Here is a 12122-nt window from a genome sequence, read left to right as displayed (position 1 = left end):
ACAAATGATTTATAAAAATAGAGTTACGAAAGGGATGCAGAGGGGGAAATCACTTCATTAAGATGCTGCACTGGTTGGAGGGTATGCTAAGCAGCACGTCGGGGCTGCCGTCGTCCTGGCGCGAGGAATTCCATCGGCACTTCCCCACCTGAGAGAGAGGGAGGGGGAGAGGCTCTCGCCCACACTGCCCGCAAGCTTGGCATGAGGCAGTTGCCGCTGTGGCCACTAAAGCGCCGCCCTTCTGCATCCCTCCCCATCCCCTCTTCTTCCTCCTCCCTCAGGCCGCCTCCTCAGCCATTGCCACCGCCACTGCCACCTCCAGCTTCCCTTGGCAGCGCGGCGGAAGTCTCGCAAGAGAGGGGCTGCCTGCCCACCCGCCACCCGCCTCCTCACAAAGCGCCCCTGAGGGGGGAAAGGGAGAGACGGAAGCGTGGCAGCTCGTGCGCGTGCTCTTTCTCGCTCTCTCGAGGCGGAGGACCCCGAGCCGCTGCTTCCCTCCCGAGCTGGGTGAGCATGAAACGCGGGAAATTTAAGGGACATCATCAATTTGGGACAGCAGCGGGAAACGGCACTGGGATAAGGGAATTTCTCGCCAAATAAGGGACGGTTGACAGCTATGCTTATGGAAGTCGGATGTGGAAGTTGGAATGGGGAACAGAGCAGAGCAGGGATGGGAAACCTATGGCTCTGCAGATGCTGCTGGATTACAACTCCCAACAGGGCCAGTGGTCAAGGATGATGGAACTTGTAGTCTAATAAGAGCTTGAGGGCCACAGGTTCCCTGTTCCTGGAAGAGCTTTCTTTCGGGGTACTGTAACTGGAACACTGAAAAGGAGCACCCTACCCAGCAAGATTTTGTTCTACTTCCTCCTTGTATTAAATAATAAAAAATGCAATACAGCAACCTGTTATTAACACAAGGGACACTTTATATGTAACGTATGGGTATTTGACATGGACAAGATACCAATCTTATTTAGACACTCGGCTAAACCTGATATCAAACCCTAATATAAGGAGTAAGGAGATTTTTATGCAAAGGGGATCGCTTTCTTTTTTAGACTGGTCTCTGTGGGCTCCACATTTTGTGCTGGTTTGTCTTTCTAATTATCTCAAGCCCCTTTTCCTTCCTTGGCATTTGGAGTGGGGGGTTGTTTCTGCAGGCAGCACTTCCTGCAGTGGTTTTGCTGGGCTCAGAAGGTAAAAGACCTTGTGATACTGGTTCCAGGTTATGATAGGAAGGCACATGAAGCTACCACCTTGCAGAAGCTGAGCAGGTCTCCGTGTGGTTACCTGGGAACCACGTGGATGCTACCTTGGGCTCCATGATGGAAAAAAGGCAGGATATAAATGTAATTTTTTTAAAGTACATTTTCCAAAGGCCGCTTTCAGTCTTGTAATGCAGTTTGCAACTAGGTACATGGGAAATAGCCCTGGAATAGAATAGACTGTGCAGCATTTCAGTACTAGTTCTAACAGCTAAAGAATGTGAGCTACAGCTGTGACAATTTCCCTCTCTGTAGAGGACAAATCTAAGCCTGATTTCTATGTAGCAGACTGACAGTCCGATTTTTCACCTTGCTTTCCTCCATAACAACAGCCTGTCGGGGGATTATTACCCATACCCAGAATATTTAGTGTTTAAGGAAGAGGCATTTAAATATATTTTGTTTACTTAATAGAGCTTAATCAAGCATTCCAGAAGATACCTGAGATTAATAGCATACAGAACTTTATACATTACAAATCTAAGATATTGGTTGATACATTGCTGAGAAACCCTTAATTACCTGATTCAGCAAGGATACAATTGGGCAGCAAGCAAAAGATGATATAAAATGAGAGGGTGGTGGAAGATGTTCAAAGAAAGGCATGTTTATACCCAGTTATTAGTTACCAAAGAAAAACAGCCCCATTCCACAATATATCCAACTTAATGAAAGGTTGATAAACCATATACCCAAAACACACTTCTGCAACAATCTTGATTAAGCAAGAGAATTTTAGCAATATCTAATAGAACTACATCAAATACCAACGATTCCTTTTTTTTTAAAGGCATGTCTAAAAAAAACCTCCACGGTCATAGACATATTATCAAAACCTAAATTATACAAAAGTGTGTTTGGCTCACATCTAAGGGTACTAAAAATATCAATGTTAAAAATAACATTTGATGTAAATATAACTTGTTTAACTAATCTATAAAGGTGGGTTGAATGAATCAGGCCAATCCAACATTTTCTTTTTGTACCAGGGGACAGGCGTATTGTTGCTAAATAGGGCAGGTAGAGCAGCAGTTTTTTGAACAGTTACAGATAGGTAGCCGTGTTGGTCTGCCATAGTCAAAACAAAATAAAAAAATTCCTTCCAGTAGCACCTTAAAGACCAAGAAGTGTGCATGCACACGAAAGCTCATACCAAGAACTAACTTAGTTGGTCTTTAAGGTGCTACTGGAAGGAATTTTTTTATTTAGTTTTTTGAACGTTTGTTGATATCAACTAGATCTGCACCTGCAGCGGCTCCACTCATGCCCTTCAAGGCTATATGGTGCACAGTTCTAGCCTGTCTCTGAAGTACATTAAAGGGTAAAGGGACCCCTGACCATTAGGTCCAGTCGTGGCTGACTCTGGGGTTGCGGCGCTCATCTCGCTTTATTGGCTAAGGGAGCCGGCGTACAGCTTCCGGGTCATGTGGCCAGCATGACTAAGCTGCTTCTGGCGAACCAGAGCAGCGCACGGAAACACCATTTACCTTCCCGCCGGAACGGTACCTATTTATCTACTTGCACTTTGACGTGTTTTCGAACTGCTAGGTGGGCAGGAGCAGGGACTGAGCAATGGGAGCTCACCCTGTCACGGGGATTCGAACTGCCGACCTTCTGATCGGCAAGCCCTAGGCGAATAGAAATATGTATTCTATTCCCATTTTGACAGATCTAATTGTGCTGCATTGGGGTACAGAAAATTAGCCATAGGGCCTGTCTCTGGCACCAGCAAAAATGGGTGCTTTGCAACATAGCACACTGTCTATATCGCTGCAGGAAGTGGCTGACCGGACAACACGTCCGATCTCCTGCACAGTACCCCAGTAGTTGGAATATATTTTCCTCTTCCTTCCCTGCTGTGTGTTGCTGGGTGAGAATCCTCATTTATTGAAATGTGTGACAGCTTTAAAGCGGTGGACCTGCTACTTGTAGCTTAGCCTTTTGCAAGGAAATCCCTCTCTCGTTTGTCAAGAGAAACGAAACTTCCATAAATACTCCGTACACCAAGGAATACAAGATGTTCTGAATCTGAAGCACTTCTGCTCTTCTTGAAACGTAATTATAAGTTGTATTGAGATTTTTAAGTATTTTGAAAGCTTTTCCTTTGACAGGTTGATTCATACTCCTGGAAGTATGATGAAATTTTTGTTGTGTTTCTTTTTATGCAACTCTGTTTACATGAGCAACTAGGTGTAAGGTAAATTATTTTTGCAGGTTGCAATATTGTGTAGAAACAGTTAAATTAAACGTTGTGCTTTTGGTTGATGCTGAGTTAGTCTGCTACCTAAAATAAAATAAAATAAAATAAAATAAAATAAAATGGTATAATATAGGTAGTGACTGGTTATTTTACTAAGCAGTTGGCTGTTTGCTTTATATATAATGAGAGGCAGCTACTTTAGGTCAGTTCATAACATTTCAGAGTAGTTCTAGCGGTATCCAGTCATGGGGGAGGGAAGATTTTCCTTAAGACCGTTGTGTATAAATTAAGGTTACCAGATTTTTTTCAATGAATCTGGTGACACTTTTCAACTTCAATGGATTTTGTATGGGGACTGATTTGTAAATCCGGCAACTGTTCCTGGGAAACGGGTACGTCTGCTAACCTTAGTATAAATGGCCTCTCCCCGCTACTGCATTCTTGATCATGCTGGCCTCCACCGCAGTTCAGGATGGGAGGACTATTGAGAAGGAAATGGCTGCAGCAAGGCACACAGGCCATACCTGAGCAGAATAGCAGTGTCATAGCCAATGTGCACCTGGAAAACTGTGCATTTACTGCACTGAGTTATAAACAGTTGGATTTCCTGAGCTTAGGGAGGAGGGGAGCAGAAACTGAACAGGCAAGTGTCTCGTAAGTGTAAGTGAACAAAAGTGTGGTTGTTCCATAGTGTGTGTGCCCAATGTGGAAGCACTCTTTGAGAGGACCAGTTTTGTGATAAATGATTGTGTATTTAGCATCGCCTGAACTAAGGCCTGTTCATAAGGTAAAGGGACCCCTGACTGTTAGGTTCAGTTTTGGAAGGCTCTGGGGTTGCGGCGCTCATCTTGCTTTACTGGCTGAGGGAGCCGGCGTACAGCTTCCGGGTCATGTGGCCAGCATGACTAAGCCACTTCTGGTGAACCAGAGCAGCACACGGAAACGCCGTTTACCTTCCCACCAGAGCGGTACCTATTTATCTACTTGTATTGCGTGCTTTCAAACTGCTAGGTTGGCAGGAGCAGGGACCGAGCAACAGGAGCTCACCCTGTTGTGGGGATTTGAATCGCCGACCTTCTGATTGGCAAGCCCTAAGCTCAGTGGTTTAGACCATAGCACTACCCACATCCTATTCATAGGTCCCTATAAAATCAGTGCTGTGATTCCTACTTGCCACAATAAAACTACCCAATTTTTACGTGGTCTCCTTAGAAGAACCCCTCCCCACCATTTACTCAGGAAATGGTTGCAGTCATTGAACAAGAGGACAGATTCTTTCCCTCCCCACACTATACATAATTAAACCTCTTATCGTTCTCTCTGTTGGGTTCTTGTCTTTTTTTCTAACGTAAAAAGCTTCAAACCTTTTAACCTTTTCTCATATAGAAAGTGCTCCCAACCCCCTAGATAATTTTGCCTGCCTTTTTCTGCAGTGTTTGATTCTCCAATATTACCTAACACAATATTCAATATGAGGCTAGATCATGTATTTACATAAGAACATTATTACATTGGCCATTTTTATTTTTATGATCATTTAGTCCATCTCCTAATAATTCCAAGCATGGAAATTTGCCATGTTCACTGATTAAACATAATGAGTTGACATTTTTCATTGAGTTATTCACAGTGATTCCATGCTCCTTTTCCTGACTGGTTACTGTCAGCTTGCATATATACTGATAGGGTAAAATATCCTAGTTTCAGAGCTTATCATTTTATACCTGCATATATTTTACTCTTTTGTTGCGCTTTCCCAATTTGGAAAGGCTCATTTTGAGTTATCTTGTCTGCTTGGTTTTTTTTTACCATCCTGAATCATGTTTGTCTCATACACAAATATGGGTGCTTACCTGCTCACCTCAAGCTTCAGATATTTCTAAAATAAATATCATCCCTGCCAATACAGATCCTTGTGGAACCTGAATACTTACCTCTTTCCACTGTAATAGTCTGTTGATTCTTTCCTTTCAACCTCCTGTTCTTTAAACACAGTCCATTAGAGAACCAATCTTCATATTCAGTGACTCCTAAGAGCTTTTGGTGATGGGTTTTGTCAAAAGCCTTTTGGAAGTCCAATATTCAGTGTCTTAAAGTGTTTGTTGACATGAACCTCTAAAACAGGCATAGGCAAACTCCGGCCCTCTAGATGTTTGGGACTCCAATTCCCATCATCCCTAGCTAACAGGACCAGTTGTCAGGGATGATGGGAATTGTAGTCCCAAACAACTGGAGGGCTAGAGTTTGCCTATGCCTGTTCTAAAAGGCTGATGAGGCAGGATTCCCCATTGAGGAAGCGCTTCCCATTGGCTCTGTACTTTGTTCTTCAATATGCTTAATAATGCTTTCTACCAATTTACCATGGATAGACATTAGACCAACAGGCCTATAATTTCCCTGCTCCCTTTGAACCTGTTTTTCAGTGTTGATTTTACATTGGCTACCTTCTGATTAGGGACGCAGGTGGCGCTGTGGGTTAAAGCCTCAGCGCCTAGGGCTTGCCGATCGAAAGGTCGGCGGTTCGAATCCCTGCGGCGGGGTGCGCTCCCGCTGCTCGGTCCCAGCGCCTGCCAACCTAGCAGTTCGAAAGCACCTCCGGGTGCAAGTAGATAAATAGGGACCGCTTACCAGCGGGAAGGTAAACGGCGTTTCCGTGTGCGGCTCTGGCTCTGGCTCTGGCCAGAGCAGCGATGTCACGCTGGCCACGTGACCCGGAAGTGTCTCCGGACAGCGCTGGCCCCTGGCCTCTTAAGTGAGATGGGCGCACAACCCCAGAGTCTGTCAAGACTGGCCCGTACGGGCAGGGGTACCTTTACCTTTACCTTTACCTTCTGATTATCCAGTACAGAAATGTGTAAGACGTTATACATCATTGTCAAAAGATGAACAATTTCACATTTGAGTTCCCAAGCAAGTCTCAGGTAGGAAGAAGTGACGTCCTCTGCCAGCTGTACAGGGCATGGAAGGCCTCCCTGGCCCAGCAGTGAACTGCACTGGGCCACAACAGGCACCCCTTGTAAAAGCTGAGCAATATATTCCACTAGATTCGTCCTATTAACATTATTTTCCCAATAACGTATTTATATGGGTGAACTTACTGAACATGTGGACAATAACTGGACATACCAGCAATACCTCATATGTCCTTTATGTTAGAATTCCTGCTCCGTGATTGCAGTCATAGGATTGTTGTCTATCACATGACGGTGTATGTTTTGACTCCACAAAGTGGGAAGTGACGGAGACAGGATGTTTGTGTTACTGTGTTCCGTGAAGTGGGACTATTGTCCTTTGTTCTTTTTCTGTTTGCTGTCTGATGCTAGAGAGAGAGGGAGCCATGTTGCAGTGTTCCGTGTGTGTTTATATGTAAATAAAGTAGATTAACCAAAATGCTGAGTTGCTGAGGTCTGTTATGCAAGCTGCAAAGACTCTGTGGATCCCTAAGTGTGCCGATGTCTGTTGGCATCGGTCGCTGTGATGTTCGGGCAGAAGAAAGCTTTTGAAACTCCCGAACTATCGACCAGGAGGGAGGGAACATGCCAGTCGGGTGTGCGTGTCTCTACCAGGGTCCTACTCAAGTGTAGAACGAGCTCCTGACACTTTATAGTGGAGTATAATGCCACCATGAGGGGCGCGGGTGGCGCTGTGGGTAAAACCTCAGCGCCTAGGACTTGCCGATCGCATGGTCGGCGGTTCGAATCCCCACAGTGGGGTGAGCTCCCGTCGTTCGGTCCCAGCTCCTGCCCACCTAGCAGTTCGAAAGCACCCTTAAGTGCAAGTAGATAGATAGGTACCGCTTTATAGTGGGAAGGTAAACGGCGTTTCCTTGTGCTGTTCTGGTGCCGGTCGCCGGAGCAGCTTCGTCACGCTGGCCACGTGACCCGGAAGTGTCTCCGGACAGCGCTGGCCCCCAGCCTCTTAAGTGAGATGGGCGCACAACCCTAGAGTCTGTCAAGACTGGCCCGTACGGGCAGGGGTACCTTTACCTTTACCTTTTATAATGCCACCATTGCCTTTAGTTTTAAAAGATATACTTTAAAATTGTAATATTAAACTGTTCCTTTTTAGTGGCTTATAGTCATTTGTACAGTTTATTTCAAGGGATGAGGTCTGTTTAAATATTAATCTGCTTATTTTTTTAATCTGGCTCAGCTATTAATCTTGCACGTAATTTATGGATAATAACTAAAAACAAAGTGAAAGAAATGGAGCTGGTCTCCATGTGGTGGTAACATCATTTCCACCACTGATACTGGATGACTGCATATTACACGCACTTGCAAAGAACAACCCTCACCTCTTTACAGACTCAAACCCTCAAATAAATAGGGACAGAAAAGTCACAATTGCTAACAGTACTTGGAATCTATCCCTTTCTGGAAAGTAGTAAGCATACTCAATTGATTAGTAGCTTTGAAGTTTATTTTTGTCAGATCTATGTAAAAACTAGTAAATTTTGTTGCTGTTTGGTGTAAGATGTGTGTTTGGTTTTATTGTTCATCTGAAGTTAGGGATTTAGTGTGTGAGTGCGTAGAGATGTGCACAAACACACAAAATATATGCTATTTTGTCTGATGATCAACCCTGCCTTAATTATCATTGCTAAAACTTAATTTCAATTCAATAGTGTCTTAATTCCTTCCTGTCTGTAATTGGTAATTGTAGGGATATTTTTCTTATCTGTCTGCTTATTGAGAGGAAAATTTCACCGCTGTCCAACGATGACTTATCCATCAAACTGGGCTTTTCTGTCTCTCTAGATCCAGAAGTGGCCAGCCCTCCTCAAACCACTTTATAACTGCTGTATGGGGCCACCCATCTGTCAATTGCTTGATGTCATATGATATCAGGCACAGGAAAGATGGTTGTGGTTCACCCAAAATTCCAGAGGTTTGCCACCACCAGTTTAAACCATAGTTAAAAATGAACTATTAACATGAACAAGCAGTGTGCTGATGTACACTTTCCAAGCAAAACACAAGTTGGAGACAAACCATTAAACTTAGATCATTAGCATGATTTATATTGCTAGTCCAGCTTCATCAGAATTTAGCAACAATATTCATGATCCAGCTGATGTTTCCCCTATCCGTCTGCTTCTGTTTCAAAGGGAAGCTTTCAGCATGCTTAATTATGTAATTAAAACCATGGGAAAATCTGTACTACTTAATTTTGACGGGATTTTATTCTGTGTGTTCAGCTTATTTACCTTTTATTTTCAGCAATTGTGCAGATGTTCTCTGTGCAGCAAAACTTTCTCAGTTTTAATGTTAGCAAGAGTTACCCAAAGTTGTTGATATCCAAGGTACAAACTTGCCCTATGGACCAGTCTGATTGCTTCCATTGGCTAATTGATGTTTTGCTGTGAAAAGGTTGGGCTTATTCTTGTGATTTTTCATTTCTTTCAGTTACTGTAATGGGTGCATGCTGGATCCCATTTGTGGCTTTTGCTACAAACTAAACAAGTCAAGTGTTGTGGAGTCCTCCTGTGTCCCTGTCGATAGGAAGTCTACAATGGAGGCAGCCTGGGGCAGGTACGTTGCTTTTGTGTTGCTTAATTTCATATTAAAAGGACCTTAATATCCTTTTATAAGAAGTGCCACTGTTACACTTGTCCTCAAACTGGTATTTTGTCATTATAATAATAATGTGCACCAGAGGTTTCCTCTTGTCAAAAACCCTCTCATTTTGCTTCCATTTCCCCCCTTTCTCAGAAAATAAAAACGCTGTAGGATGGAATCATTTGTGAGTGCTGATTTAAAGGTCACATCACACTTTCTTTTTGAACATCAATGGCAAAGACAAAAACAAACCTTAATAACCCTTGTGCCAAGACCCAATGCTGACTCTGGCAGTGGAGGGACTTAGTGCACATCAAATTGATGAGGTGGCAGGAAGCAAAAATAATTAAAGATGACACAATGTTGCAACAGTAAATATTGCACCATGCACCCTGATCTCTGAGCAGCTTTCAGGGGTTCAGGCAATTACCTTGGTTTTTGGTTTCTGGAGACTGGTAGGGTTTTCTGTGATCAAAGGTTTATTTTACACATATGTTCAGCCTTAGCATTAGATGGAAGGCTCACAGCTGTATCACTCAAACAGATTACATTCTCCTATTTGGTGTTTTTGGGGGTGGGGGTACCAAACCCATAGCTTTATTTTCTCCTAGAGAGCAAGCCAAACCTCTGCATCTGTCCAGCCCAGTTTCTAGTTTTCCAGGCCCTTTTGTTCACTTTCACTCCATGACATTTCCATGACATCACATCCAGCCAGAAAAGGGAAAAGTTTAACTGAACCATAATTCAGGATGAAGTATTTCACTACTTTGGCTGGCATCCACCAGAATATACTTCTGTGTCTGGTAAAATTTCTAAAATATGTTGTGCTATTGGCTACCCCATTCCCAGTTAATATGGAGGTGGCTGGCAAGGAATTTAAACAATCTCTGTCCTTAAGTCCAGTTTCTAACTCTAGAAACTCATTCTGAATTTGGAAACTGTATAAGGGAAGTATCCTATTTGACTCCAGTATGGTTAACTGGGTTTGTAATTGGTGACTTCCTGTCAACAAGTAATCGTTGCAAATTCTGAACACCCTTAAATGCTCTTTTGCAGAAATTAAGAGACGAGCCCATTTCCTTCTGTCGTATAAACCAAACAAAATACTTTTTAAGAGTTTTCTGTTGTACAGATGGTTGTTCGTGAGCCATTTTATTCCCATTTTTTATTCCCAGGTAGAGGGGTATAGAAAATGATAGTAGGGAGAAAGGCCAAAGGAAATAGATAGTGGTAAATTCAAGAACATGCTACTCACTCAATTTCAATGAGCCAAAAGGCAGCCAGTGTGTGCATTCACAAAGTAGCCCTCTCTGATGCTACCTTCTAATGTGCCATATCCCTTCATGCTCCTTTAATATGTCCCACCAACCCAAAACTTGTGATTTATGGTTAACACACACACACACACACACACACACACACTGCTTTTCATTCAGATACCTCTTGAAAAGCAAATACCAACTCATAACAATGTGAAAGATTACATACTATTTTGTGACAACCGTGTCCCATTGACCTGCTGAAATTTCACTGCTTTTTAGTATTTTCATGCGATGCATCAAACTGCATAGCTGTCAGAATGACTGACTTAAACTGTGCTTGTGAAGGTGGAATTATCATTTGGGTTCATACAAATCTAGTCACAGTTGTCAGAAGTAATGGGATGTTTGTTAATGAGTGTCACACTCTTTTCACACCATTAGTGCTTTTTTTAAATATGTCCACATCAGTGTTTATAAAAGTTCCTAATTTGGTGCCAGTAGAAGTTCGGTCTTACATCAATTGCAGCAATGTATAATACCTCTCAGTTTTAGGGGGATTTAAGAATATGGCCCCTCTCAATATGTATTGTTGCATGACGTCCCAGTCTCTGAGCGGTTCACGATTCCAGGGTTTCCAGGCGCTTATTTACCCAGGGTTCGGTTTCCTTGGCATGAGGGACAGCAGAGACTGTGGTGTCTTAATGATATATGGTTTATTTACACATAAATGCAACCTGAGCCTATGATGGAGGAGCTCACAGCATTAACACTGCAGAGGGTCTTGCTTCTCCCATAGCCACAGTCTTTGATTCAAGCAGAAATCAAGCATGGCTCTCACTCTCAGGCTTCTGCCTGCAGCCTGCTTCCAGTCCAGCTCAAACACACACCGCACTTTTGTCTTTTTCACTACCAGCCAAGTTAGGGAAAGGGCCCACCCATTTGCTCTCTGGCACAGTGCAACTTCTTTTCTTATACTAGTGACCAATACAGCCAATGGGATCCTCCATTAGGTTTTAACCCTTGCTGGATCCAGGCATTAGAAAAGGCTTAGGCATCATAACAACCTAAACCCCACCCCAACGCAGAACAGTATTCTCTTTAGTCTTCCACTCCTTCCCCCCCCCCCTTTCCTCAAAAGGCACAGATATTGAAGAATTGTAACCATTCCAAAAAGTTGAGATATTTTTGGTTATTTTCATAAGTCTAATTTTCCTGAGATAGATTAAATAATCCACTTTAACGAAAGGGTAATTTTTTAAGATTGGATCTACTAATTGTATTTGTAACATAACTTCAATGTTAAGACTGGCTAGTTTAATAATGTATAGGTCAGTCAGGTTAGCAAATGGTATTTGTATAATGTGCTATAAGAATGCATGAAATTTATATTTAGTACTCAAAGCTGCACCAATGAATTGCACTACCTTTTGAAAGTATCATTCAGGATTAGAGCACAATCATGCTGTTAGTTCATTCATGTGGGAAGAACCTAGTTCTGTCATCTGGAAGCTTCACAATTCACCTTCCGACTCTAAAACAGTTGAAATATTTCAAGACAAAAATCAACGTCAAGTGTGATTAATGTAATCATTGTTCTTCTGACAAACATGTCTCTGTGCTCTTCTATTCTTGTGCTGTTGATTACAGCTGTTATAATTGTACTTAATGATGGCTAATGACTGAAATAGCGTTTAGAATAATAGGACATTAAAGCAAGGCTATGCGCTGTTCACTTATTTCTGTTAAGAAGACCTTTCACAATGGTGAGAGCATAAAAGACCAACTAAATACTGTTGCTTGCATGCAAAAGTTGCTTTCTTGCAATCCAATG

At 42.7% G+C, this 12122-nt stretch overlaps 1 protein-coding gene across 1 annotated transcript in view; it reads left to right on the top strand.

Annotated features, from left to right (window-relative positions):
• Positions 1 to 12122, top strand: part of SLC2A13 (solute carrier family 2 member 13) — a 98691-nt gene that overhangs the window by 73618 nt on the left and 12951 nt on the right. Inside the window, exon 7 of the mRNA XM_079994218.1 lies at positions 8877 to 9002. Coding sequence (XP_079850344.1) covers positions 8877 to 9002 — 126 coding nt within the window. The remainder of the gene's footprint in view (positions 1 to 8876; positions 9003 to 12122) is intronic.

The sequence above is a fragment of the Podarcis cretensis genome, assembly GCF_951804945.1.
Source record: "Podarcis cretensis genome assembly, chromosome: 10".
NCBI lineage: Eukaryota > Metazoa > Chordata > Lepidosauria > Squamata > Lacertidae > Podarcis > Podarcis cretensis.
The sequence above is the reverse complement of the archived record's forward strand: the minus strand, read 5'-3'. Positions and strand labels throughout refer to the sequence as shown.